We start from the raw sequence: 26093 nt of genomic DNA, 5'->3' as shown, positions 1-26093 counted from the left end.
GCCCCAGCTGCCACAAATCTTGAGGATCAAGAAGGAGCATGGAACAAGCTGCCCCAGCACTGCAGGGATCAGCTCAGGCTGCAGGAGAGGCCTGAACAGCAGGGTGCTGCCCTCCAAGATGCCCAGCAGTGGCACTAGCAGCGTGGCGGGTGCACAGCTGGCAGACTGCTGCTCCCAACAAGGCAAACAAAACCCTGGGGGAAGGACAGACACCCACGTGCAACCCCAGCAGACCCCTGGCAGTCATGTCTGTCAGTGGCTGCCATTTCTGCATTCACAGCAGGACACAGGGCCTGCCATATGGGTTTACTAGCCTATGAACAAAACTGGCAAGAAATCTGCGTCAAGCAAGATGCCCTGAGCTGCTCTTTTGTCCCCCTGCCCTGGTCCTTACAAAGGAAAAGGCGTGCACAGAGCACATCCCAGGTCACCCAAAACCTTCAGCACTCAGCTCCTACCTGTGACACAGCGACAATGTTGGCAGCATAGGGTGGCAGGTCGTACTTGCACTCTCGGCAGATCTTTTTCAGGGTGGAGACACTGGAGATGGAGAGCTCAGGGTTGCCCAAGGCTTGGAGCACCAGTGGTAACACGTTGTTAATCATGACAGGGTGATCAGCCAGCCACTCAGACAGGGATCCTGCATACATGGATGGGGTCAGACTGCAGGGCTGCACCACAGGTTCTCGCTCTTGCATTCCACAATGCCCAGCTTGGCTTTTCACCACTGGTATTGCTGGGCAGATGTGGTCTCAGGGGGGCTTTCCCTGCCCAGCCCACTCACCAATAGTGAACATGACGGTGTCAGCAAGCTGCACGTTGCTGATGCTGATCCGGGGAATGAGGCCGATCAGCCCGGGCACCACGTCGGAGTAGTTTACATCAATGGTCTCAGCAATGGACTGGAAGCCATAGAGCAAGGCCTCCGTGTGCTGCCAGGGTGGGAGAGGCACTGTCAGAGTCTTGCACTGATCCCTGATGCCCAACCCTGCCCCAGCTCCAGGCACCAGCTCAGCATCCCCACAGTAGCTGAAGAGGCTGATCCCTTGGCAGAACTAAGGACAGGGAGGCAGAAGATCTATTCCTCTCCACAGCAGACCCCAGAGAGACTGTTTGTGTGCTGGCAAGGTGCTCATGCTCCTCACCTCTGTCACGTCCCTTTGCTTTCAATGCCCCATTGAGGGTGAGGACAGGGAGCTGTCAGCCCTGGGTCCCCTTGCTCACCTGCCACGTGGATGGCTGCTCCGTGTTGGTCAGGAGACGTCCCAGTTTGTCATAGAGGCTGCTCAGGAGCTCAGCACCCAGCATCTCATACACATACATCAGCGTGTCAGAGATGTCCACCCTGCAGAGAACATGGGTGTCTCCAAATGCTGTCCCCAGCCCACGCAGAGAGCTCCATGTGTGGACACGTCACTTTCTCTCCAGGGCACAGGCACTGCTCATACAAGCACACTATCCCAACCAATGGAGTGATCCTACGGCCTCTTGGGCAGGGTAACCGGTGCTGTGCCAAAATTTTGCCAAATGAGCCAAACCAGCTCATTTTCACATTACCACCACAGCCAAAACAGCTCTTGATGGAAGGAATCTCCTCTGTGTCCCTCCTTGGCTCATCATACAGCACTCAGTCTCCAGGGTGGCAGAATGCTGCCCCTGCATCCTCACCAGCCTGACAAGCAAATCCAAATCTCCCGCTTGTACCTGTATATCCGAAACTGCTCCTTCTCATCCGACGACCAGAAGCCGTACTCCTCATCGGAGGGGAACTGGGCTTTGTGCAGCAGCACATCCACCAGCTGGAAGTACACAGGCCTGTAGACCTGCTGGTACACTGCCTGCTTGTCTGGCTCAAAGGAGAGGATATCATCCTGGAGGCAGGAGCAGGAATAAACACATCAGGTGTTGCGGGGAAAGGCAAACAGAGCTAACATGCCTGCTGCACAGGGGACTCAGGCACATCTCCCAGTGCTAGTGGGACCTGTCACACCTTGGAAGGCTGCATTTCCAGCTCCCTAAGATTCACTTGATGCTGTGCCCTTCTGCAGTGGCAGCATTATCTGGAGGCAAGATGCCAGAAGCCCCAGAAGCTGGGTGGACCTTCAGACAGCATTGTCATAGGGGGTGGCAGTGTCCTGCCATGTCCTACCCTTGGGAGCACCCCTAGACCAGGAGCATGGGTGCCTCAGACAGCTGTGAGAGAGCTGACTGAGCACAGCCCCCTCCTGCATGCACCTGTAATGTCAGACCCATCTGGAGAAGCAGCAAGAGGTCGTGGGAGCCTCAGCCTGGCCTCATGCAGCACAGGAGCTGCTGGCACGGCACTGTCTTTGCTCCCCTCCCTGCCCACGCTCAGCCACGCCACTGGATTGCAGAGGAATGGAGCTGAGGGATGAAAGGGAGCTAAAAATAGAGCACAGTGTGGCAGGGCTGCTCTGCTGATCCAGGGAACACTGACCATGGGAGAAGGACCACACACTGGGCTGCCACTAGAGCCATGCTCTCATTCTAGCGTGCTGCAGGCATGCAGAAGGAAGCTAAACAACCAGGTCTGCTGCTGGGATGAAAAGAATTAACATGAAATTTTAATTAGTTTTGTTACAGAGGCCCTTAAAGGATGGCTCACACTTCTAAGGAGGACTGGTGGCAGAAAGAGCCAGCCACAGAGCCAGCATTTCCTAGGTATGTGCCCTGCCCTAGCTGCAAGTGCAGGGCAAGGAGTGGGGACATCAGAAATCCCTGTGACCAATTAAACCCAGGCCAGACCCCAGACTCCATGCACTGGTGCCTCTGGGCCTGCCTGGAGGACAGAGCCCAGGCAGGCTGTCCAAACAGTCACTGACCTGCAGCGTGTACCAGAAGGTGAGGGTCAAGGAGCTGGTGGTTTCGTTGACGGGGTAGTGTCCAGGGATTCCAGTGCAGAACATAATCATGTTGACCAGGGCCAGGAAACTCTGCCAGTGCTCCACCTGGTCCAGGAGGGCTCTGGGAAGCAGACAGCATGGTCAGAGCCAGCTCCTCTGCCCTGGCACGTGTCACTGGGTGCAGGACAGGTCCTGGACAAGGCAGGGTGTGGGGAAGAGCAGGCTGCTCCAAGCTCAGTGCCCTTCCTGGGGAGCATCCCCGGCACTCACCGGGAGTGGTTCTCGCCCAGGGCCACGGCGATGCGGCAGATCCCGTGCGACGTCTCCATGTCCCCGCTCTGCACCGCCTGGCGCAGCTGCTCCTGCAGCCCCAGCACGGGCGGGATCAGCTTCAGGAGGGTGTTCACGTACCTGCAAGCACAGCCTGGGTCAGTGCCAGGCATCACCTCCCTGGCATGGGCTGCCATGCCATCCGTCCCTCCTGATGCTCTCCCAGGGCTCCTGCCCAGCTCTGCCTATTGAAGGCTGCTTTATGCAATGGGTTAGGGCTCCTGTCTACAGGAGCCCTTACTGCTCACATGAACTCTCCTCGCAGCCTGTGGCATTAGGACAAAAGCTGCAGCCTGAGCACTGCTGCAGCAGAGCCCCTGCAAGTGTAGTGCTGAGCCAGGGGCCATCAGCTCTGGGCAAGCCCCCCTGCCTCTACCCACCCACAGCTGCCAGCAGGGCTGCCAGCACCTCCAACCTGCCAGTGCCACAAGCAGCTCTGGGTGAGCTGTGCCTGTGCCCAGCAGCATCGATGTGGAGCAGAACAGCAGCGAGGACAGACCTGTGGGCTCTTCCCACCGTGCCCTCAGATTAGCACAGAGTCAGTCCAAGCTGCCAGTGGGAAACCACTCGACTCTCCAGCATGGGCACATCCAGACTGTGCCCCATGTCTGGGATGCACCGGGCAGCCACCGCTGGGGAGTCCCACCCAGGGACATGCTGCCACAGGCCAGCAGCACTGCTCTCCCACATCCCATCCCATCCCGCACGTCAGCCTCCCCTCCGCTGCCTGCAAGGGATGGTAACCAAGGCAACGAGAAGGAGGCAGCCAAGGTGAAAGGCAGCCCAGGGCCCCCGGAGAGAGGCCGTGCTGGAGGCTGATGAGCAGCCTGCCTTTTCCCTGCCATTTCCCTGCCCGCCCAGGCGTGTTATCTGCAGCCACAGCCTGTGCTCCCTGCCCGCCCCCGACATGCAGGTGTGGGGCTGAGGATGCTTGGAGTGGGAGGCATACATGATTCCAGCTCTCTTGTGCCCACCCTGGGGAAGATATGTGAGTGCTGACACCAGGACAGCCACACGTCCACCCCGGAGTGGCAGGGTGGCTTTGCTATGGATGATTTCGGAGAGAACAAAGCCATTGGTGCCACCAGCGCACGGACAGAGTTGTGCTGATGGTGGCAGCTTTCCTTCAGGGTCAGCAAGAGAAAACAGAGGAAACAAGATGTCAACAATCCCAGCTGTTGTCCCAGCACTCCCTCAGTGCTGCTGGGGGTCACCCTCCTCTTGCCCTCTCCCCCAGAGAAAACCACACAGCAAAGGGTTTATTTTTGCATAAACCACTTCCAAGCCTCTGATGCCCTGTGAGTTATGCATGTGGCAGCATGGGAACAATGTGATGATGGCGAATTTGGAAATTCAATAGCTCCTCTCCCTGGGAACCAATGCTGCATGCAGGGTAGGCCCAAGGGAACCAGGGCAGTGCCCAGACAAAAGCCACAGGGAACCTTCCACTGCTCCAGTGTAAGCCAAAGCCTTCCTTCCTCCACAGCACTGGGTTCACAGTACCCTAGGGAGGTTTTTATGGCTTTGTGACTTTCATGACTTTTTCTGACAAGGATTCTGCTTCTGCCAATTACCTTGAAATGCTCACAGTGCCTGGACCTGAACTGATCCTCTGAAATCCCTTCACAGCCAACAGAGATAAACACCTAGATTTGCCTCCATGCTTCAATCCCATATTATTGAAGACTTCTGGGAAATGTTGGGTGAACCACATCTCCTGAGCACCCCCTTGCTCTGCTAACTGGTCTGTAGACATAAGGGCATCCTGGATGCAAGATCCCTAGCCAGGAGGGAGATGCTTGCTCTAGATGAGTTGTTTTAACCAGTCACACAAGACCTGAGGTCGAGTCAAGCAGAGCTGAACTGCTCTATTCCACATCCAGGAGCACAGAGCCCCAGGTCACTCCACCTGGTCAGTGCTGCTTTCCAGCCAAGGGACCAGCTGATGCCACATCCCTGACCAGGTGCAGAGCTTGCCCCAGGAGATGCTGCCAGCCACTGCTTCCCACCCCCTGCACCACTGTCAGGCACAAGACAAAACCATCCCAGCTCAGAAGAGCCCCTGGATGCCCAGCTTGTTTCCAGCAGCCAAAACCTGTGAATGCCTGTGAAAGGGTACATGAACATGGCAGCCACATGGTGACTCCCGCCCATGCAGTTCCCTGAAGTGATTTTGTCTTAGCCTTCCTGAGCAAGATTTGCAGTCCTGGTATTTAGGAGCTGAGCAAATATTGCTTTCATGACTTTGTCTGGTCCCTCCTCAAAGCCTAGGGAACTGCAGCATTTGCAGCTCCCCTCTGTGGGACCAGCACCTACTCTTGCTCTTCCCACAACCTTCTGCAAACTGCACCACTGTGGGGACAACCTGTAGAGGGAAGATACAGGCATATGGGACAATCTCATCCTTCCTGATCCAAAATCTGAACCACATCTTGATGAGATAATAACCCAATCTTACTAAAAACCTGTTTCGAATTAAGCTCTTGGAAAACTCAAGTGAAATTCCTCTTCAAAAATTCAGCACCAGGTGCCAAGACCAGAAAGACATGGCAGGCAAGACACCAGGCAATCCCCTACATCACCTGCAGTCCTGCCAAGTCCACCACTGTAGCAACACCCTGCTGCTTTCAGAGAGGAGACTCAGTGCCCAACATCCACGCTGGGCAAACACCACAAGGAGGTGCATCCTTTTGCATCCTAGGTGCATCCCTACCCCACTCTGATGCCACCCACTGCCCTACAGGAAGGCCAAGTGGCCAAATGCCACACATCAGCTCCCCCCTTGCAGCACGTGCTGCCAAGCTCTCTGACCCATTTAGCTGAGGGGATAATGCTCAAATGAGATGGAAAATACAGCTCAAGCCTCTCCTGTGCAGATGACATACAGCATCTCCATTCCTCCCCTCCTGCAACTCAGGAGCATCCCACCACCTTCAAGGGCAGAGGTGTGCTCAGAGATGCTCCAGTTCCAACTCCTGGCCAGTCTCCAAGGTTTCTTCTCAGGAAGTCCATGTCCTAACAGAGGAGCAGCATCAAGACTCCACTCCACAACCCATTCTCTGGGCTCACAGGGCTCCCACCCACCTGGCAGGTACAGAGATCAAACACTTTGCACCTACACATCTCTGGTGCATCATTTCTAGTAACACCTCAGAGGCGGGAAACCACTCCCTGCTCCTTGCAAGCAGGGAAACTGGAGCTGCCAGCACAAGTGACTAACCCAAGAGCGAGGCAGCACCAGGGCCACGTGGACACAGGTGCTGCAGGAGGAGAGCTGCCTTGCAAGGTGGTGCTCCCCTGGGAGGATGGCTGACAAACTATCGAACCCCCAAAGTCAGAAGCCAAGCTCATGAGGCACCAGGACTCCTGCTGGTGGCAGAAGCACACCTGCATCATCACCTCTGCAGCAACGTCAGTGAAGACAGCTGGGAGGGAGCAAAGGGGGAAAGACACAATGCAGAAAGTACTCAGGGAACCCATGGCAATGTGGTGAGCCCCAACACTAACCCTCTCATGGAGCAATGCCCTAATAAGCTCTGGAGAGGACCATGCCAGCAGCCCAGTGCCAAGAATGCTCTGAGCCTGCAGCCAAGGGCCTTGCAGGAACAAAGGCGAGAGACCAACGAGCAAGACAGCGCTGAAAAGCAGCAGGGATCTCCCAGACTATCAACATAAGAGACAGAAAGGTCAGGAGACTCCCTGGGGGCTCTGGGAAAGAGCTGGATCCACTCTGGCTGAGTGACAAAGCCAGAGGGGTGGGACAGCTGGCACTAGGGGAAGCAGGAGGAAGAACACATTATAGTGGACACAAGAAACAAAGGGGAGGAGAGCACCCACCAGGGCTGGGAAGCAGCTGACACCACACACTGCCTGGCAGGGCACCCTGTGACAATGCCACCGCTGTCCCCACATGCCAGGGCAGGAGCTGCACCAGGCTCACACACTGCACAGCCTTTCAGGCCAGCTGCCTGCCCTGTCCTGGCCACTGCCCACACACCTACAGACAGGAGGGTGCTCTGCATGGGTGGTGATGCCTCCAGGAAGAAGGATGGAGAAAAAGTACTGAAGATTCTGTAAGGGAGCACCCAGCATGGTAGGTCTGAATGGGGACAAAAAAACCTGCATGACAGGGTCAGCACAGAAGCAGAGAGGAAACCCCACTGTCAGTCACACCTTTCCACAATTCACTTTGAAAGCTCAACAGAAAACTCAGCCTTTAATGCAATTAAAGAGCAGCACTGCAGGGCCAGGCTTCTGCACAAAGGTATGGAATCACTGCCAAGGGACTTCTGAGACTCAAGGGAAATTGAAAGCAGGAAGACAGAGTCCAACGTTTCAGAACTGCAGGTGACCTTCTCACACCTCACACCTTCTCACTTCCTGCCCCAGACCTGCTACAAGGGTCTGAGCTGGTCCACAGCCTTTGCCAGGCACAAGAGGAAACAGCTTCTGGTGACTTTCTAAACACTAGCAAATGAGGCAACCCCTCATCCCATCCAGCAACACATTAAAATCCTTCTGGGTCCCTTTGTGCACCAGGATTTGCAGTCCACAGATGCAACTCCTTATCACTGAAAAGGACTGCCCCAGGCAGCCCTAGAACTGGGGAAGGTGCAGGCTGCCCCTGCCCTTAGCCAAGGGGAGGACCAGGGCTCACAAATGCAGTGGCAGCATCATTCCCAGGCTGGGGAGGGTCAGAGCCTGCGCGATGTGCAGCCATGCACAGCCATGCACGGGGCATGCACAGTGGCAGCAGCTCAGCTCAGCCTTCAAGGAAACTCTCCTCTTGAGGGGAAGGTTGCTAAGCAGCCAGGAAGGGATGTGGCCACGGGAGCTGGAGATGTACTGTCCCTTCTGCAGGCATTGGTCCCAAGAGCTGACAGCAGCTCAGGCAGTGCAGCCAAGCAGACAGCTCGGAGCCCCACAGCACAGCCCCAGCAGGACCAGTTCAGCTGCTCCCAGGGCAGCCATGGCCACAGACAAAGGATGAGTCCTTGGCTGGCACAAGCTGTTGGAGCCAAGAGGAGGGGAAAAATGACAGATCTGGTTTTATTATCTCTGCATTTAATCAGCTCCTTGGCTGGACCAGCAGTGCAAGGCAGAGGAAGGTCTCTGAACTCCTGCTGGCAGGAGTCAGGCAGTTGCTCTCTGGCTGGCTGCTGCAGGATCTGAACGAGGAGCCAGAACCATCAGAGGTCAGCGTGGACATGGGCTGCAGCTGCCAAGACTTCATGGTCCCTACTAGTCAACCATAGTGCAAAGCCTTCCAGGACAACCATGAGTAACCAACAGCCTCCAACTGCTTTTGATACTCTCCCACTTCCAAACCTTCTCATCATTACCTTCAGAGCCAACAGCAGCTAGAAAAAAAAGCCTGAGATTTTTCCCTCCCACCCCGTTTCCCTGCTAATGTCCAGGAGCACCAGCCTGCAGCACACAGGAGAGGCTGCCCTTACCTCTGGGCATCGGGCTGGGAAATGGCATTGACCACAGCCTCCACCGCTGTGTCAAAGAGCTCTGGGTCCTGCAGAGAGGTGAAAGCTGCCTGGATGAGGTTCTCGCAGTCCATCAGCGGGATCTCCAGCTGCACCCAGCTGGAGAAGCACTTGAGCACCTTCTGCTTGATGAAACCCGGGGAGTCCTGCTGCTGCAGCAGCTGCTCCAGCAAAGGGAAGACGGAGCCGCACTCCTGCGCCAGGACGCTGCGCACCTGGCCCTTGCGGTACTGGGGGAGGCGGCTGGTCTGGAACTCCTCGGGCAGCACCGTCAGCAGCTCCAGCAGCGCCAGGCACCGCGCCCGCCCGTCCACGTTGGAGTCCTCGGCCTGGAACATGCGCACCATGTCTGCCACGGCGCAGGGCCAGGCCTCGGGCATCATGCTGAGCGCCAGGGAGGCCAGCGCCACGCACAGCCGCGTCAGCACGATCTTGGAGCCGCTGGCGAAGCGCGTGATGTGCGTGAAGAGCTGAGACTTGAGGCTCTCGTACTGGTCGGCTGGGATGTCGTTCCAGTAGCGGGAGATTTTAATGTGGAGAGCGCTGGCACCAAAGTACTGGATCTCGGGCACCTTGTCCATGTGGAGAAGCAGCCAGCTGAAGTGCCATGCCTGTGGGGACACCTGTGCCTGCATCAGCCATTTCTGAGCCAAGTTCTTGTTCTCGATGTTTGGGTCATAATAGAGCTGATGGAGAGCCTGGAAGAGAGAGGGAAGCACCCTAGAGCAGCTGAGGAGCAGCACTGTGGCCTGTCCTGCCTGGGAAAGGCTGACCAGGAAGGCTCACTAGGATGGAGCCCGGTGCCCAGGCTGCCCTGCACAGCTGCCCTCCCCAGGGCAGCCCGAGTTAGCTCGCCTCCCTCTTCCCATTCTCAGGGAAGTCAGAGTGATCTGGCAGCAGGAGACAACCTGCAAAGCATCCTTTCCCTCCTCTCAGGCTTCACTCTAGAAATGTCTTTTCTTTAGTCATTTCCCATCTTCACACATGCTGAATCTGCCTGCTTCCCTGCTAATGTGCTATCACTGGGGTGGGGTGAACACAGGACCCTTCTTCCACATGAGGACTGTAAGGGATGTGGCTGACCAGCACTCCTGCCTTCCACTCACACCTGCTCTCTGAAAGGTGCTGTGGTCCACAGCTTGCATCCATCAGCCCATGGAATGCAAGAGCCACTGCAGATCTTTGTTGTCAGGTTATGCAGCATCCTGAAAATCTACAGTCACTAAATTCAGGGATTAATCTCTCCATTAAGCACCTTCAAAATATTCCCAAGCCCACCCAGTTACAGCTGAACCAAGAGAGCTGGCATTCAGCCCTGCCTCTGCCACTGCTTTCTGCAACATCCAGTGCTGCTTAGTCCATCTCTCCATATAGAGAAGGGAAACATCACTTACCTGCTCCTGCAGCTTTGTGAGATTTAGTTACTGCTTTGCATAGCTCAGATCCACATGAACAGCTTCACACAGGCTACAAGACTTTATTTGCAGAGGAATATTACACAGATATGAAGCCCAACCTTAATTAGCTACTTATCCTGAGTGGGTACAGCCAGCAACCAGTGATGTCCTCACACAAGGAGGGGAAGAATAACTATCCCTTGCCTGACTCCATCTTCCAACAGTGAGGATTTCTGCCTGGCACTGCACGTTTCATTTCAAATTGCTGACTGCACACGCCAGGAGCAAGGAAAATCCATGGCACCTGTTGGGCAATCAGGCACCCATCACACCCCACCAGCAAATCACAGGATGGCTGCAGCAGGTGCAGAGGATTTTTTTGTGTCCCCACCCTGGCTCCAGGTCTCAAATAGCCTCCCCCCCCCAAAGAAAAAAGCCCTATGAAATTCTTGTGGTTCTTGTGCCCAGGAGAGGATTTAAACCCTATTTTTAAGCATGCAGAACTGGCAGCTTGGGCACAGGAACGAGCTTCCCAAACAAGTGCTTGTGGCTCCTGCTGCTTCCCAGTGTGAGACCAAGGAGCAGGACAATATGGCAGGAACTCTACAGAGTCGGCATTGCTTGGGCCATAATTTGAATCACTGCTGCTCAAGACTTTTTGATGGGGGAAAATGAGGATAACCTCTTTGTAAGAAAGATCTTTTTAAGAAAGAGGTTATGAAGTGCATTGTAGGAGATGGAGTCAGCCAGCATGGGCTGCAGAAGGACAGCGTCTGACCCACTAAAACACCTACCCTGACACAGAAAAGGTTAACCCTACACAAGCAGGACATGGCAGAGAGAAATCTGTCCCAACAGAGCAAGCCAAGGGGAGACCACGAGGAGCTCTCAGTAGTTAGCCAAACCTTTGCCCTGTTCCCAGTTATCTTGGACTTGGATGCAGGAAGCATCACTCAGCTGGGGCAGAGGTAAGCACTGTAATCTCCAAGCAAAGCAACAATTTACTTCACTATAGAGCAGCAGCTGCAGATGTGCTAAAAGCTCAGCCACTCCTGGGGGTAGGAACCTGGCTCCTACCCCTGCTGCTGTGCTAAGGACTGAGTCATCCTGCAGCAGGGCTGGAGCTCCCAACCATTACCAGCTCAGTCTCTTGCTCCCATCAGAGCTTGCTGCTTATTTTTCTTCTCAAATAAATCTCGCTTGAGATTCCCATAATGGTGACAGCCCACTCTTTCTCTTCCCTGCTTGCTGGGCACTGTCACAAGGTGAAACAAGCAGTGCCCTCTGCATGCTCCCTAGCCCAGCATCCTTCCCCACTTCTTCCCAGCCTCTACTTTTACATCCCCATACACTTCCCAATGAATTTATTTCTTCTCTTTTAAATGGTGCTACTGCTTAGAAAATTGTGGGGAGAAAAATCCCTATGCATCATATATTATAAGGCACAATGTGTACACAGGAGCCCTAACCTCTAAACCTGCACAGGCTTTGTAAAACACGAACCTCACCATGTGTGCAAGATGGACCTGGCCCACAGCATCGGGTTCCTGACCCACAAACTCCCCAGCTGCTCGCCTGTGCTGGCCACAGAGCTGCTGCATGCCAGTCTCACATCAGGGAAACTGCCAGGCAAAGCACAGCACTGTGCACACTCCAGGCACACCACAGTGAGCCCCAGGAGCAATGAACCTGCAGGGCAAGACTTGCACAGCACCACGAGTGACTGGGACCGTGGCAGGGCAGCAGAGCAGGGGATGGCAAACACAGTCTGCCTGCTGGGAAGCAGCTGAGGGCTCATCCTCCTCTGGCTGGGGCTGCCAGTGCTGCTGGCTAAGGCCTGATGCTGCCAACAGGATCTGCTTCAAGCCAGCAGTGCTGGTGCTGCCATGTGATCATCCAGCTGAATGGAGAGGAGAGAGCAACCAGGAAAAGCCCAACATGAAGGTGAGATGCAAGCAGGTGCACACAGACATCCTGCACACACCTCCAGCACACAGACATCCTGCACACAGACATGCTGCACACACCTCCAGCACACACACGTCCTGCACACACAGATCCGGCACACACAGATCCAGCACACAGCTCCAGCACACACACATCTGCACACAGCCCTGTCAGAGACTCCAGCAGTGGCTATGCTAAAAAATCCCAGCTGCTGCATTGTAACAATGACAGAGGGAGCACTGTCATAGCTGCTCGTCGCAATACTTGGGCTGGGGAGATGTTACTACCTCTGCAATAAGAGCAACAGTGAGCAGGTGGGTTGCAAGACCCCTCCCCAGGCAGGGCCAGCTTTTCAGGTATGTGGACAGCTCTCCCATCACCACCATCCCAGCATCCTGCCTGCATCCCTCACGTTCCACCCTGTGCACCATCCTCACCATCACCAGTGAGCTCTCTGGAGAGGCGTCCACACCCAGCAACACCAGCCCAGAGCCCTGCTCCTCCTGCTCCTCCTGCAGGGAGTCTCTGGGGAGGTCTCCAGCAAAGGTCCCCAAGGACATGCTGCAGCCTCCACCATGGGTGAGAAGGTGAGTGGCAAGATGAAAAAATCTACCAACTACACAAAGAAATTCAGAGGATGGAAGCAAAGTTAATGCTGAGAGCTCACGCTACAAGCTGTTGGAAGTCAGATGAATATTCTGGAAAAAAGCATCCATTCACTATCTCAGCCCCCTTTTGCAAGTATCCTGCCTGGGAGGGGATCAGTTGTGGTGGCTCCTGAAAAAAGCATGGCTGTTCCTGCCTGCATGGAGGACACCAGGTAGAAAGGAAAGGCAGCATGTGGCCCAGGGCTACCAGCAGCACAGCCCATCCAGTACTCTGTACAACATGGGAGATCCTTCCAGAGGACCTCCAAGGCTGGGCATAAATACTGGGACCATCCTGAGCTCAAAGCAGTGGAAGAAGCCCCTGGGAGCAGACTCGGCTCTCTCCCTGACCTACCATGCACATCAGCTGAGTACCATCCTCTGCTGGGAGCATGGGGCAGGGGACTGCAAGGGACAGAGGGCATGTGAACACCTCAGCATGCTCCTCCTCAGCAAGGAGATATTGCCCTCATGCCAGACCAGGCACCAGCATCAGCTGCTGCTGGACTTTAGTGTGACCCCTCTGGCCAGCACCCTGGGGCCCATTAGGAGGCACTGGAGATGACAAGGGGAACTCATTAGTGCCAAGAGGGAGAAGCAGAAGGCATGAAATCAGGTGACATCTAACAGGGAAGCTTTGTGCATTCCAATTGGAACGGGTGGCTGACACCAGACCTGCCTTCTCCGCAATTAGACCTGTAATGTGAGAGCTGGTAAACAGCCTGGCTGTCAGCTATGCCCTTTGGCCGGGGAAGGAGCCTTCTCCAACATCAGCTCTGCTTGGCTGAAAATAATTCTAGCTTATTATGATGGCTCTTCCCTGCTCTAAAAAGCTGTGACCAAAGCCTCAGTCAGGCTTTAGTCGCTAGAGAAACATCAGCCCCTCAAGTAAGCTGCTCTGGTGCAGGGCAGCCTGCCCAAAACACATGGGTCAGAGACCCCATGCTGGTTCCTCCATCAGGTGGAATGGGAGCAGTCCAAGGAGAGATACAGACAAGCAGAGGCATCTGATCTTAGGCTGCACCCAGGCACAGCAAGAGAAGAGGATCTGCTACAAGCACAGAGCCCCCAGCTCTCACCCTTCTGCAGGGAGCCCAGTGCCAGCAGGCTGTCTCCCTCACTGCACTGCGTAAATACATTACCATGGGGTACCCTGCAGGGAGGTGCTGTCTCCATGCCATTATGGGGTGACAAGATGAGCCTCAGACACACAACTCTGACCCCAGAGCAGGAGCGTGCTGCCTCCTGTTCTTGGGGGCTCCATGGCCAGTCTGCTTGAGCACACACAGCTGACAGCAGGTACAGCTCTGAGCAGGTCTGCATCGCAGCTGGGGAAACAGAAAGCTGCAAAATGTATCCCTGCTCTGCTCCTCACAGAGTGTCCACAGCCACGGCACGGCGGGGGCAGCGGTGGCCACGGCCCCGTGGCACCCCCAGCCCCCTGCAGCAGCACCCCCGGGATGTCCCCGCTGCCGTCTCTCGCTGTCCTTTCTACTTGAGCGCACTCGCAGCGTCAGTGCTCCAGGCCTGCAGCAGCAGCACAGCCATTACCCCGGCTCTGCCAAGCGAAGGGAACATCATCACCACCATCCCTGCCTCCCCTGCCTGCAGCAGCTGGCCCCCCCGGCCCCAGTGGGGCAGGCTCAGCAGCCGGCGCCCCGGCAAGGCGGCAGCCTGCCCACAATAGCAAATGGATGCAAAATGAAGCTGGGTGTGTGCCGCCGGGCACGCTGCTCCTGTTCAAGGACCCACATTTTGCCAGCAGTTCGAAAGAAAAGGGTTTTCTCTCCTCTCCTAATAAAAGATGCTGCCACTCTGAAGCCCCTCTTTGAGCCCAGTTTGCTCACACCAAGTCCTCGGCTGTCCAGAAGAGGCTGCAGCCCTGACACAGCTCAGCAGCTTTGGCATCACTCGCACTGCTTCACTGCCATCAGCCCTCTGCAGAGCACAGTGTGGTCCCCAGCAGGGACAGGGGCTGTGGGGCAGGCGTGCTCCCAGCCAGAGTGGGCAGGGGCCTGGAAATGCAAAGGGTGAGCAGGACCAGAGAGAAACCCTGGAGATGCAAAGCCCAGGATGAATTACAAGGGTGAGCCAAACACCCCAGTCCACTATCCCTTGCTTCTACCCAACACTTCCATGATGGAGTGCACAAGCAATTTGAGAGAGAAATTTCTGCTGGAGCCCAGGCACCAATCCCATCCATTCCTGCACCATAATACATCACAGCTGAGATGAGGCACCAGCAATGGCCCTTGTGGGGCTCAGACCAGCACTGGACAACAAGATGCTGCCCTCTCATCCCATCACCACCACACCAGAGGAAGGTGTGTTCAGCCAAGGTTGGCTCTGGCTGGAATCTGCTTCTGCAAGAACATTTGCTTAAACATGTAACAAGGTGACTCCCTGCTTCCCCCAGTTCTGGAGGAATCTCTGCTCTGAAGGCCCCCAGCTCACCATCCCCAGTGTGGCTGCCACATCCCACACATGCAGGCTGCCTCTAAGGCCCCAGTGGTCAATCCACTACCAGAGAGAGGATGCCATTCCCTCACCCTCGAGTATTTGTAATTCTCTTGATCAGGTTTCTGAAGACAGGCAATAGCCTTCCAGAGGAACCAGATGCACTTGATTCCTCCTCCCCATCCTCCTGGGCAGAAGGCAGCCCCAGCAGCTGCCACATCCCCGAGGCTCAGCATCTCAGAGGAGCAGTGATCAAAGCCATCCCTCTCCCATCGCGGGAGGCTCCGGATGTCAGCTCCATGACACCCCGCCTACCCATCCTGCCAGAGAGACTCCGTGCATTCATCAGGCATCTCCAGAGAGGCACACGGCAATCTGGAAGGCCCAGAGATGCCAGACCGCTAATGTGCTAGGGAAAAGACGTCAGCGAATATTACAAACACCCCAGAGGATCAGAGGCAGGACAAGGGAGGAAAGACCTGGAAGGAATTAGACAAAAAAAGAGGGCGAGAGTCTGCACTTGGGAAATTCATGGAGGAATGGCACTGTCTTTTTTCTTATTTCAAAAAGGGTGATACCGCTGAAGCAGATTCAATTGCACCAAGGACATGTGAAGAGGGTCTCGCATTCTTCCTCTCCTGTCCAATACTGCAGTATTAAGTGCTGAGGGAAACCAAGACTGCAGGGCACAAGTCCTGCCTGTGTACTGCTCCTCTCAGATGGACAGAGCAGCCTGGACTAAACATCTGCAATCCATCCTCATCCTCACCCCAGCACCAGGCTGCCAGTCACACCAGGGACAGCTCCTGGGCACACAAAAGCACACGCAGGTCACAAACCAGATTGCACCATTTAGGCAGTGAAAGGCTGAGCATTCCCACAGCCTGAAGCCCTTGGCTTTCCCAGCCTTCCCTATCCTCCAGCCCCTCCAAACACAGCAACAGAGCCCCACTCAGCAGCAGATGCAGAGGAAGCAGAGCCAGTCCAGAGCTGCCGGACTCCCAGCACAGCGTGGCCATGCCAGCCAGCTCTAGCTGTGATGAAGCCAGAGCAGCATCTAGGTCAGGCTCAGAAGAAAACAAAAAGCAGACAAGCAGCCCTCAGCTAGGACTGGGGGATGCTGACACAGTAACCCTATCAAACCAGCTCAGCCCCAGTGCAGCCCGCCTCCTCTCCTGTGCCACAGGAGCTCCCTATGGAAAAACAAATACAGGGAGCAACTTTCAGATGGCTCCTGAGGTGCAGCACCTGAACCTGGCACCTGTCCACAGGCCTTTAGACCGGTCAGCTGGTCCTGCCTCCAGCACCTGCACCCTCCTGTCTTCCTGAAACCACTGTTCACAGCTGGAGGTGTCTCCTTCTGGCACTGGTTACACATAAACACAGTAATGATCCTTTTCAGCTACACAGCACCCCAGAGCCCTGCAAAGCCCCACTGCATAACAACAGTAAGGGTACAAAAGGATTTTTCAGGGACAGAGTCTTCTCCATGAAAACCATTAGAAGAGTGTGACAGGCACAGTCTCACCAGACTGCCCTAGCTACAAATGTCACACATGAAGACTTCCACTGCAGGGGACCTGGACAGGCTTCAGCCCTCTGACTTATGAGATAACCAGCTCCTCAAGCTGTTCCTAACCCCAGCACTTATCACTGAGTGACTCAGAGTGGAGTCAAACCCTGACTTAAATCAGTATTCAGTATTATTAATAGAGACATGCACAAAATCTGGCAGGTGGAAGAACCCAGGCCAGTAGGAGCATCATCACTAATCTGCCAGCATCACCACTGACAAAGCGGCTCTACCCACCTGCCTCCCACCAACCCTGCTCCCAGCAAAGCCCATCTTTCCTTCACTTGGTACCCCACAGACCTTCCTGGAAAAGCCTGCTGAACCTCTGTGTTTTTTCTGATCCCACCCCATGCTTCTTCCCCTGTTCAGGGACTGTGCTGCTGCCCCCACCAGCAGCTCAGAGCCCCACTGCAGTCCACAGCTGCACCTTCAGAGGACACCACTGCGATGGCAAAGCCTGCAGAGATCAGGAGAGGCAGAGGCAGGCTGGGGGAGGGGAGACGAAGCATCCTGGAGGGCATCTCTGCCTCCTCCCAGGCACTGGGAGACTAAATCCCGAGCAGCTTGGCAAGGATGAGCTGCCTCTCGGCACAGCCGCACCTCACGCGGCCGGCGCCGGGTGCCCCCACCCTGGCACTGCCCACCCTCCCCGGGCAAGTGTGTGCCTCATTGTTGGTGCAAACAAAGGAGCGGTTTGTGCCTGATGAAAAGAAAGGGAGTCAGAGGCAAAATCATCCAGCAGCTCTGCATGGATGCAGATTAAGCTGCAGAAGGTTGCACGAACGTAGCATTTTCCAGACATCGGTTAATCCCCTGGCTGTGCTCTGTCTCCATCTCCCTGGGAGAGGTGGGCTGTGTCTCACCTGCAGCCACAAAGGCAACCAGCACCCAGTGACAGACCTGACATCCCTGACCTGACACCTGCTGTGAGGCCAGGCAACCTACTGGGTGTGAACTTTCAGAAATGGGTTAGCAGTGGGCTTGGCAGGGCTGCACTAACCATTGGACATGAGAGGTCTTTTCCAAGCTAAATGATTCCATGATTCTATGTGCCCACCAGTACGCCCATGAGTACTGCTTTGGCAAGGATCTCAGTCTATTCTTATAGAGGAAAAATGAGGACACTGGGATTCCCACTAACTGTCTGAGGACCAAGCTATGGATGTCTGCTGGATGTCTGGCTACAGGGTAAGTGGGAGACTGATGCACTTACTGTTTGCCCTTCAGGGATGCATCCTCTGCTGCCCTGCCCCCATCACCTCCAAGGTGACTAAGGGGAGGTTTTTGCCCCACTGCCCTCCCGGGTGTGCTCACTGAGGTGCCCTGTTTAATCTCTGGATGAACCCCTGCTGCTCAGAGCTCCTTCCAATAGCAGTGTAATGCCAGCAGGCCTTGGTTTGCCGTGGCTATTCCCTGGATCCCAGATTTCAGCAATCAGCCTCACTCCTGTTGCCCTGCAGATACTTTGAAAGACCTTGAGCTCCAGCAGGAGCAAAGGAGATGGATTCCTGGTTTAGAAAGGTATCAATGGGCCATCCACGTACTGAAGGCTTTTCCCAACCGTAATACCCAATAATGCCCAGCACCTGGCAAAAGTTCCTTCCTTCCGTGCCTAATGGAGACACTGATAATGGGTGTCACACTGATGCAGCTGGTTCAGCAGCCAGGACCAGACCCGTGGGCTCTCCTTGCCCGGCGCTGCAGCTGGCGACCTAGAGGACGCCAGTCAGAAACACAACCCCTCCCTGCTGCTCCCATTCCTGCCACATCATTTTCCCTCCGGGGCTGCCCCGGCGGCTCCCCCTCCAGCCCGGTGTCCGGACCCCACCAGCGGCAGGGCGGGCGGGCACAGGGGACGCCGCCCGCCGCCCTGGCCGGGCCCGGCACGGCCGAGCAGGTGCCCCCCGCTCCCCGAGCCGCATCCCCCGCAGCGCCGCGGCACCGGCAGCATCCCGCCGCGGCCCCCCCGCCCCGCCACGGCCACCCGCGGGCCGGCGGCGTTCGCTCACCTTCTCCACGTTCTCCACGGTGAAGTCGAGGCCCTGCGGCGGCGGCGCCTCCGCCCTCCGCTCCATGGCTGCGGCGGCGCTCAGGAGGCGGCGGCGGGCGGGCGACGGCGGCGGCGCACGGGCAGCCGCATCGCGGTGGGACCCGCCTCCCGCCCCGACGGGGGCGGCGGCACCGGGGCGGCGCGGCTCGGCGCGGCGGTCGGGCCGGGAGGCGCCCGCGGGACTCCCCGAGCAGCCCCGGCGCCCCGCTCCGCTTCTCCCCGGCCCCGCCTCACCTCTCCCCGCGGCCCCGCAGGCGCGACCGGGCAGCCCAGGACCTGCCGCAGCGCCGCGCCGCACGCCGGGAGCAGTAGTTCCGACGCAGGCGCGTCCCCTGCTGGGCACCGCGCAACTGCACCGCGCACCGGCACCAGTGCCGGCACCGCTCCCCGCGCGGGGCGGGCAGCGCCGGCCGGAGCCTTCCGCAGCACCGCTCCGCACCCTCCCGCTGCCACCTCAGGGACACCCCCGTCCCCGTCCCCATCACGGGCACACGCAGGGGTTGGACGCGCAGCCCATCGCTTTATTGCTACAGGAAAAGGCGGCTGTACAAAAATAGAGTTTATCCCTCAAATTTTACAAATAATAGAAAAAGGGTGCGGGGGTGCACGGGGCGCTGCCCAGGGCTTCAGTGCAGCGCTGGGGTTAAATTACACCCGGCCGCTGGGGGCCCAAAGTCATAAATAGGAGCTGCCGCTCGAGAACAATAAATAAATAATTTAGAGTAATAAATAGTTTAGTGCCACAGCACCACGGAGCAGCGCGGGGACCCTGCCACTATCCTGGGAACCAGGCAGGGGTGGGGGTCCCAGTGGGTGTCTAGGAACAAACACCCTGCAGAATACTAGGGTCTGCTGCTGGTCCAGGTGCAGAGCTCCCACTCCACTCTGCGCAAATTGGCCCCACTGCATCCCTGCCCTCAGGGACACCCCTTCCCTGCACCACTGACCCCAGGGTGCCCGAGGGGACAGGGAGAGTTTGCCCCCTCTGAAGCCTGGGTGATGCTCGGTCCCTGGAGCTCGGTCCCTGATGGACACTGGGCTGGCAGACCCTTGGCAGTGGTAGGGATGGTCCATACTCTCTTCAGCTCATCTCCCAGGACTGAGCCAGGACCCCACGTAGCCGCTGGCACCAGCTGCTTGGCACTGAGCAGGGGCGGGCTTGGCCACCCACACTCCAGTCACGACTCCGTCTCACCTCGGTTCTTTGTGGCCACGTAACAGCAGGGGCACCAGCCTCTGCCAAACCCTCGTTCTGAGCCACAGTGCCACCGCATGTGGCAAGCTGGAGTCTGTCGGCATGTGTCGAGCTGGGGCCAAGCCAGCGGCCCCCTCCTCAGCCAATACAGCTGCACTCGGCTGCTGAGAGCTTCTCCACCGTCTGCCACGTGTTCTCCACATCCATGAAGGAGACAGCCTCATAGCGGGTGGGTCGGCAGCAGGGATGGCTGAGGACGCGCTCCTGCGGCCCCGGGGCGATGAGCTGCTGCCGCAGCAGGCTGCCCAGCGTCAGGTCGTAGTTGCTGCGCGCCCGGTGGCAGGACCCGCTGCAGTACTTGAAGAGCACGATCTCGTCCGAGTTGAAGCCCAGGCCCAGGTCGCGCACCTTCACCATCAGGTTGCGGATGTGGCAGTTGCGCCCGCGGGCGCGCTGCGAGGATGATTTCGGCCGCGCCTTTCTGGCTTTGCCGGCACCTGGCGGTGAGCGCTCGGCACGCAGCAGCAGGTCCTCCGCCAGCTCTGCGGTGCCCGGGCTACCTGTTGTCGCGTTGTCCCCTGCACATGGAGGAGATGGCGCTGTCATGACCTAGCCTGCACCCATCGCCCTCCTTCTGAGCCTGCCGGTCCCCGCTGTGACCTACGGGTCCCTCCTGATCACCCACCATGGCAATGACTGGTGCCTGAGAGATTGTGCTGGTGGGAAGATACTTCCAGCCAAGAATCTTCTCGTCTTCTTATTTCTAGGGCTCTGCCACTTGCCCGGCATGAAGCTCAGGGCCCCATGTGTTGAGATCCCCTCTGCCCAGCCCCAAAGTGCAGCCACAGCCCCGCATGGGCTGGGGCTCCCCACAGAGGGTCCCAACCTGCCCGTGCCCCACACACGGGACCGCCATGCCCAGGCTGGGGGCCTGTCCCAAAACGCACCGTACAGCTGGCTCCAGGCAGCAGCAAGGGGCGCCTCCACAGCATCCTCCCCAGACAGGCTGGCAGTGGCCGTGCCCCGCGGCGTGGGGGCTGCGTCCAGCGTCTCGTTGCAGTGGGGCGTTCGCAGGGTGCCTGTGGCCAGCCCAGCCAGCAGCGACAGGATGGCAAAGAACCCCCACAGTGTCCCCTCCTGCAAGGAATCACAGCACAGCAGGGTCAGCCCCAACCAGGGTTCATTCCCCACACCAGGAATGAGGCCCCACGAGCTGGGAATAGGGTCATGTAGTCCTGGCCATGGCAGCCAGACAGACCTGGGCTCACCTTGGGCTGCAGGTGCGTGGCAGGTCCTGCAGGCCTTCGCTCTGGTGGCCCCTGTCGCTGGTCCATGCTAGCTGCAAGTACAGAGGTTGGGGTCAGTGCCCACACAGGGTGGGTATAAAGCTGGCTCAGAGTTGGCACATGCCTCCCTGCCCTGGCCAAGCCCGCCACCCCGTTCCTCACCCCCCCAGAACCTCACAACATCTCCTGCACCCCATTCATGGCCCACCCCTACCCCTCTCCTCCCCTGGCATAGCCAGGCATCCTCACCACACCGAACTCCCCTTCCAAGAGATTGGGCAGCTTGGGCAACCCAGCCTTTGTACAGCACATCTCCTCAGGGGCCATGCAGCCATGTCCTTGTGTGAACAGCCTGGGATGCCAGGCAGGGCTGTGAGGCAGCGGCTGGGCTGGGAGTGCTGCGCAGGGGGGCCCTTTCCCATGGCCCTTCCCTGGGAATGTTTTTCTTGCTCACAGTGGGAGCCTGACCTTGGAAACTCCAAGTCCATTAGCACAGGGTCCTTGGGTGCAGCCACCCCTTGGCCCCGTGCTGGCTCCCCAGGCTGCTGCCTGCGCCGAGCTGGGACACACATCCCCTAAGCAGCCTGGATGAGTGGGACTGCAAGGGGCAGGATGCTCAGGCAGGTCCTGCGGGGACACAGCAGGGTACAGAGCACCACGCTGGGCTCACTGTGGTGATTCACCACAACACCACAGCTTGGCATCCACTGCCCTGACACACAGAAAGGCACTGCATCCCTGCTGTGTGTGGTCCCAGAGGAGCAGCAAGTACGGTCTCAGGGGAGTGATGTTTCCCAAGAGGTGCCGCAGCAAAAAACTCCCGTTTGCAGCCACATCTTTGCCTCCTTCCCCACCTGCAGAGCAGGGGTGCCCCAGTGTCCAAAGCTAGGATGCCCTGGCTTTGAAGGGCTTTAGAAGTGGTTCCAAAAGGGGTTGTAGTTTCCTTGTCCCATCTGCTGCATATCCTATCTCTCAAGGGGACTGTCCCCTTGGAGTTAAGTGGCATTCTGCATTCAATGACTCTATGACTTTGGCTTTGCCCAAGCACGTCCCATTTGTTTCCATGGCAAAGGAAGCAATAAGGGATGGAGACATGCTGAGGAGAGCGCTCCTGACCAAAAAAAAGTGAAAGCACATACCTGGGCACTGCTGGGACAAGAAGAAAACATAATTTCTTCCAGTCCCTCTTGCATTTTGGGATGGTCCCCAAATCCCAGTTGTGGAATCTGATGCCACCCTGCACTGGCCACATGTGCCAGGGGTCTGTAGTGGGCGCTGCCAGACCCATGCGTCCCCTCCGGGGGCCGTGCACCAGGCGGGATGCGCTCCCGGGCCGTGCACCGGGCGGGATGCGCTCCCGGTGCCGGCAGGGCTCGCACCGCCCCCCGGCCGCACCAGCCGCCACAGCCCGGGCAAACACAGCCCACGCTGCCCTTCGCTCCCGTGGTGGCCGTGGCCACACGCCAGCCGCTGCCGCCAGGTCATGGATTTCCCAGGCCGGAGGGGCCAGGCGAGGATCCCTGAGCCATGCTGGAATGGGACGGACTCCCCTGTCCTCGCTTCCCTGCTGCGGCCCCTCGGCTCCAGCACCCCGGCGGGACGGGACGGGACGGGACGGGACGGGACGGGACGGGACGGGACGGGACGGGACGGGGCGGATCAGCCGGTGCAATTCAGGCTTCTCCCGTCCGGCGGCAGCACGGCCCCGGACTCTGCAGCGGCAGCGCTGCCGGCGGGGCGCCGAACGAGGGCAGCCTCCCTTCGCCTCCGGGAGCCCCAGCGCCCGGACTAACACAAGCAGCGCCTCCTCAGACTCGGGGCCCCGTCCACGGGGCAGCTCCTCGAGCCCGCGGGACCGCAGCCCACGCTGGCCCCGCTCGGCATCTGCTTTCGTCCAGCGCGGGCAGGGCTGAGCCCAGCACCGGGCACCCCACGGCGGTGCCAGACCTGCACACCCCACAGCAGACCCCCATGTCCTGCACGGGGAAATCCGGCTGGATCTCCCCCAGACACGGCTGCCAGAGCCCTGCCGGGCGATTCATAGACACAGGAGGGTTTTTTCCCGGGGTCGGAACAGAGCTCATCCATATGAGCACCTGTCTGGACCCCCGCCACACGTGTCCCCTGCCCGGGGCTAAACAACAGCAATTATTGGCGCAATCCCTGAGCAAGCCACCTCACACTCACTAGTGCAGAGCCCGGCGAGAGCGCCGCTGCCCGCCCTGTGCACGGGGCGCTGGGAGAGCATGTCCCGGGCTGCCCAAGGCCCCCGGGGAGGCACAGACACTCGCCAAGTGTCCCCAGGTCCGCGGTGAGTGTCTCGGATCCCGGAGTAGCTGTGGCAGCCCTGCAGCCGCGGGGCCCACCTGGAAGCGCGGGGGGATGCCCAGAGACCCCTTCGGACACCTGCGGGCACCGGCGGAGGCCCTGCATCCCTTCGCGCTGACCGTGGTAGAAGAAGTGATGGGGATCAGAAATCAACCCCACGTATGAGGACTCGGACACGTGGGACACACGGCAGAGACCAAACTCGGCCCCAACTCAGGGACAGCAGAGCCGGGGAGCACAGGGTACCCCCGCCCCTTGCCTCTCGCCTGCCCACCGCCCGGGGCGCACACCTGTCCTACGCGCCCAACGGGCCGGGCGGGAGCCCCGGGAAGAGGCGGGCGAGCCCGTCCCCGTGCCCCTCGGGCGCCCGCAGCGGGGTGCCGCCTCTCCCCGCCCCGGCAGGAGCCCCGGCCCCGCCGCGGCCCCCAGCGCTTCCCGCCGCCGGGTCGGGCTCGGCACCCCGTAGCCTAACGGGGGGGACTTGCCCGGGGGCGGCCCGAGACTCCTCACCGGCCCGCGAATATTGCCGGGAGGTGGGCGGCGAAGCGGGTTCCCCTCGTCCCCCCCGTAGTCCCGGTCCGAGCCTCCGCCGAGACTCGGGGCCGCCGGCAGGCTGGGGCGGGCGCTGTCGCCCGGCACCCCGGCCCGCACTCACCGTGCCCGCGGCGGGGACCATCCCCCGGGCCGCCGCTGCCCCGCATCGCCTCCGCTCCCCGCCGCCCCCCGCCGCCCGCCGCCGCTGCGCCGGGGCGGGGCGCTGGCGGGGGCCGGCGCTGCCCCGCCGGCACCGACTCCCGCCGCTGCTCCCGGGGCCGCTCCCGCTGCGTCTCGGGGTGCGGTGGCGGCGGCGTCAGGCGGACGCGCAGTGCGGGGCACCGGCGGCTCCATCCCGCTCCCGTCGTCGCTGCCGGTGTCAAATTCCAGCCACCGTCACCTGACCGGCGGGGCGGGCACCGGCACCGGGACCCCGACTCACACTGGCACCAGGATACCAAGCGGCGCCCCGATCCGCACGTAGTGGCACCGGGACTCCGACCCGCACGGGCGCCTGGACCGCACCGGGATCAGGAAGGCACCGGAATCCCGCCAGCAGCAGGATCCGCAGCCCAACCCGCTTCAGCACCGGCTCTCGCCGTGATCCGCACCGCCTCCGAGCTCCCGCGGAAACTCGCACCCCGCCGGCAACAGCACCGGGACCCCCGGAGCCCGACCCCCGCTACCGCCACCTGCCCGTCGGCCGACTCCCGGGCAGGCGGACCCGCAGCCTGGACGGACGGACGCCCCGTGAGCGGTGCTTCCTGCCCCGACAGCGCGACCACAGCGCAACCCGGACGGACACACGGACACCGTCGGGAAAGGGTTCAGCCCTTCCCGGAGCGCTCCGGGAGCAGAGCCCGCGGGGCACTCCCTGCACACGTGGGGATCCGGCGGGGATGGGCTCTCGGGCAGGGTCAGGGCTATCCCAACGGCTCCCGGCAGCGGCGGGGCCGGCCCGCGTCCCAAGCATCCCGAGCTGACTCGGGGCACCGGCGTGCCTGCCGCTCGTGTCCGGCCGCGCCGGAGGAGGAGTCCGGCCTCCCGCCCGCCCGCGCCCCGCGCCCCGCTCCTCCTGGGCTGGGCCGCCCGGCACCGGGCTCCTTACCTCTGCCGCCGCCCTGCCTCCCTCCGCCGGGGCCGCCGCTGGCCCCGGGGACATGGGGGCCGGCTGGCGAGTCGAGCCGAGCCCGTGCGAGTCCTTACGTCACCGCCCGGGGCCCTCCGCGTCCATCCCGGGGCTCTCGAGTGCTCCTTGCGAACGTGCCAAATCCCGGGGCCGCCTCCGCTCGGCCCCGCTTCACACGTGCTCCCCTGGCCGGAGCCGAGCTCCGGGACGCGCCCCGGGCCAGGCGAGCCCCCCGGGTCCAGCCCTCATGGCTGCGGGCTCCGAGGGCGCCCGGGCGGGCTGCGCGCCCCGCTACGCCGCCGGCCGTGTCACCTGCCCCGGCGGCGCTCTGCCGCCCCGGCGCTGCTCCCCGGGCTTATGCAACTCCCCGGCTGGAGCGGGGCCAGCGGCTCGGTCGCCGGCTGTGCCGCGGCTGCACGCTCAGGTCGCCCCGACCCCGGGCCACCCGCGTGGCTTTAACCTCCTGCCCGGCAGCCCGGGCCCCGCGGAAGGGTCGGATGGCCGCTCCTGCAGCCACCTGCGGAGCCGCCGCCTCGCCTGCTCTCATCTCCGCGGATTATCCGGCGCGGGGGTCACAACTCCCGCGTCCTCCTGCGACGTCACCTGCCAGGGAGTGTGCGGGCACAGGCGGCGCCCACTGAGCCGTCCCTGCCACCGCGAGCAGGGACAGCGGATGTGGCACGCGGCCCGGAGCTGCTGCTTCACCTGCCCTGGAGTGGCACCGTGCGGCCCCGGACCCCCCCCTTTCACCCCCACTCCTGTCCTGGCACAAGCAGCTTGACCTGGTCTGAGGCTCTGGGTGGCTCCCTGGCTGCTAGTGGCCCTGCGTGGGAGCACGGGCTCTGCCGTGGGACTGCTGCT

At 59.6% G+C, this 26093-nt stretch overlaps 2 protein-coding genes across 3 annotated transcripts in view; both read right to left on the bottom strand.

The window, feature by feature from the left end:
• IPO13 (importin 13) overlaps nt 1-18825 on the bottom strand; it is a 31007-nt gene extending 12182 nt beyond the window's left edge. For both annotated transcript variants that reach the window (XM_054286315.1, XM_054286316.1), the window contains exons 1-8: nt 18720-18825; nt 8651-9387; nt 3135-3275; nt 2844-2985; nt 1705-1871; nt 1225-1345; nt 785-932; nt 459-640 (exon numbers count right to left, since the gene is read on the bottom strand). In XM_054286315.1, the coding sequence (XP_054142290.1) occupies nt 459-640; nt 785-932; nt 1225-1345; nt 1705-1871; nt 2844-2985; nt 3135-3275; nt 8651-9387; nt 18720-18785 (1704 nt within the window). In that variant the 5' untranslated portion in view covers nt 18786-18825. The remainder of the gene's footprint in view (nt 1-458; nt 641-784; nt 933-1224; nt 1346-1704; nt 1872-2843; nt 2986-3134; nt 3276-8650; nt 9388-18719) is intronic.
• Nucleotides 18826-19795: 970 nt separating this feature from the next.
• ARTN (artemin) lies at nt 19796-24270 on the bottom strand. The gene is made up of 4 exons (XM_054286322.1): nt 24225-24270; nt 21224-21294; nt 20903-21092; nt 19796-20533 (listed from the first exon to the last, which is right to left on the bottom strand). The coding sequence occupies exons 1-4, from the start codon at nt 24268-24270 to the stop codon at nt 20094-20096; spliced, it is 747 nt and encodes a 248-aa protein (XP_054142297.1). The 3' UTR covers nt 19796-20093.
• Nucleotides 24271-26093: the final 1823 nt, after the last annotated feature.

The sequence above is a fragment of the Melozone crissalis genome, unplaced genomic scaffold (genome assembly GCF_028551555.1).
Source record: "Melozone crissalis strain CALT ecotype California unplaced genomic scaffold, PUWL_Pcris_2 ptg000045l_1, whole genome shotgun sequence".
Lineage (NCBI taxonomy): Eukaryota > Metazoa > Chordata > Aves > Passeriformes > Passerellidae > Melozone > Melozone crissalis.
This window is presented reverse-complemented; position numbering and strand designations above follow the sequence as displayed.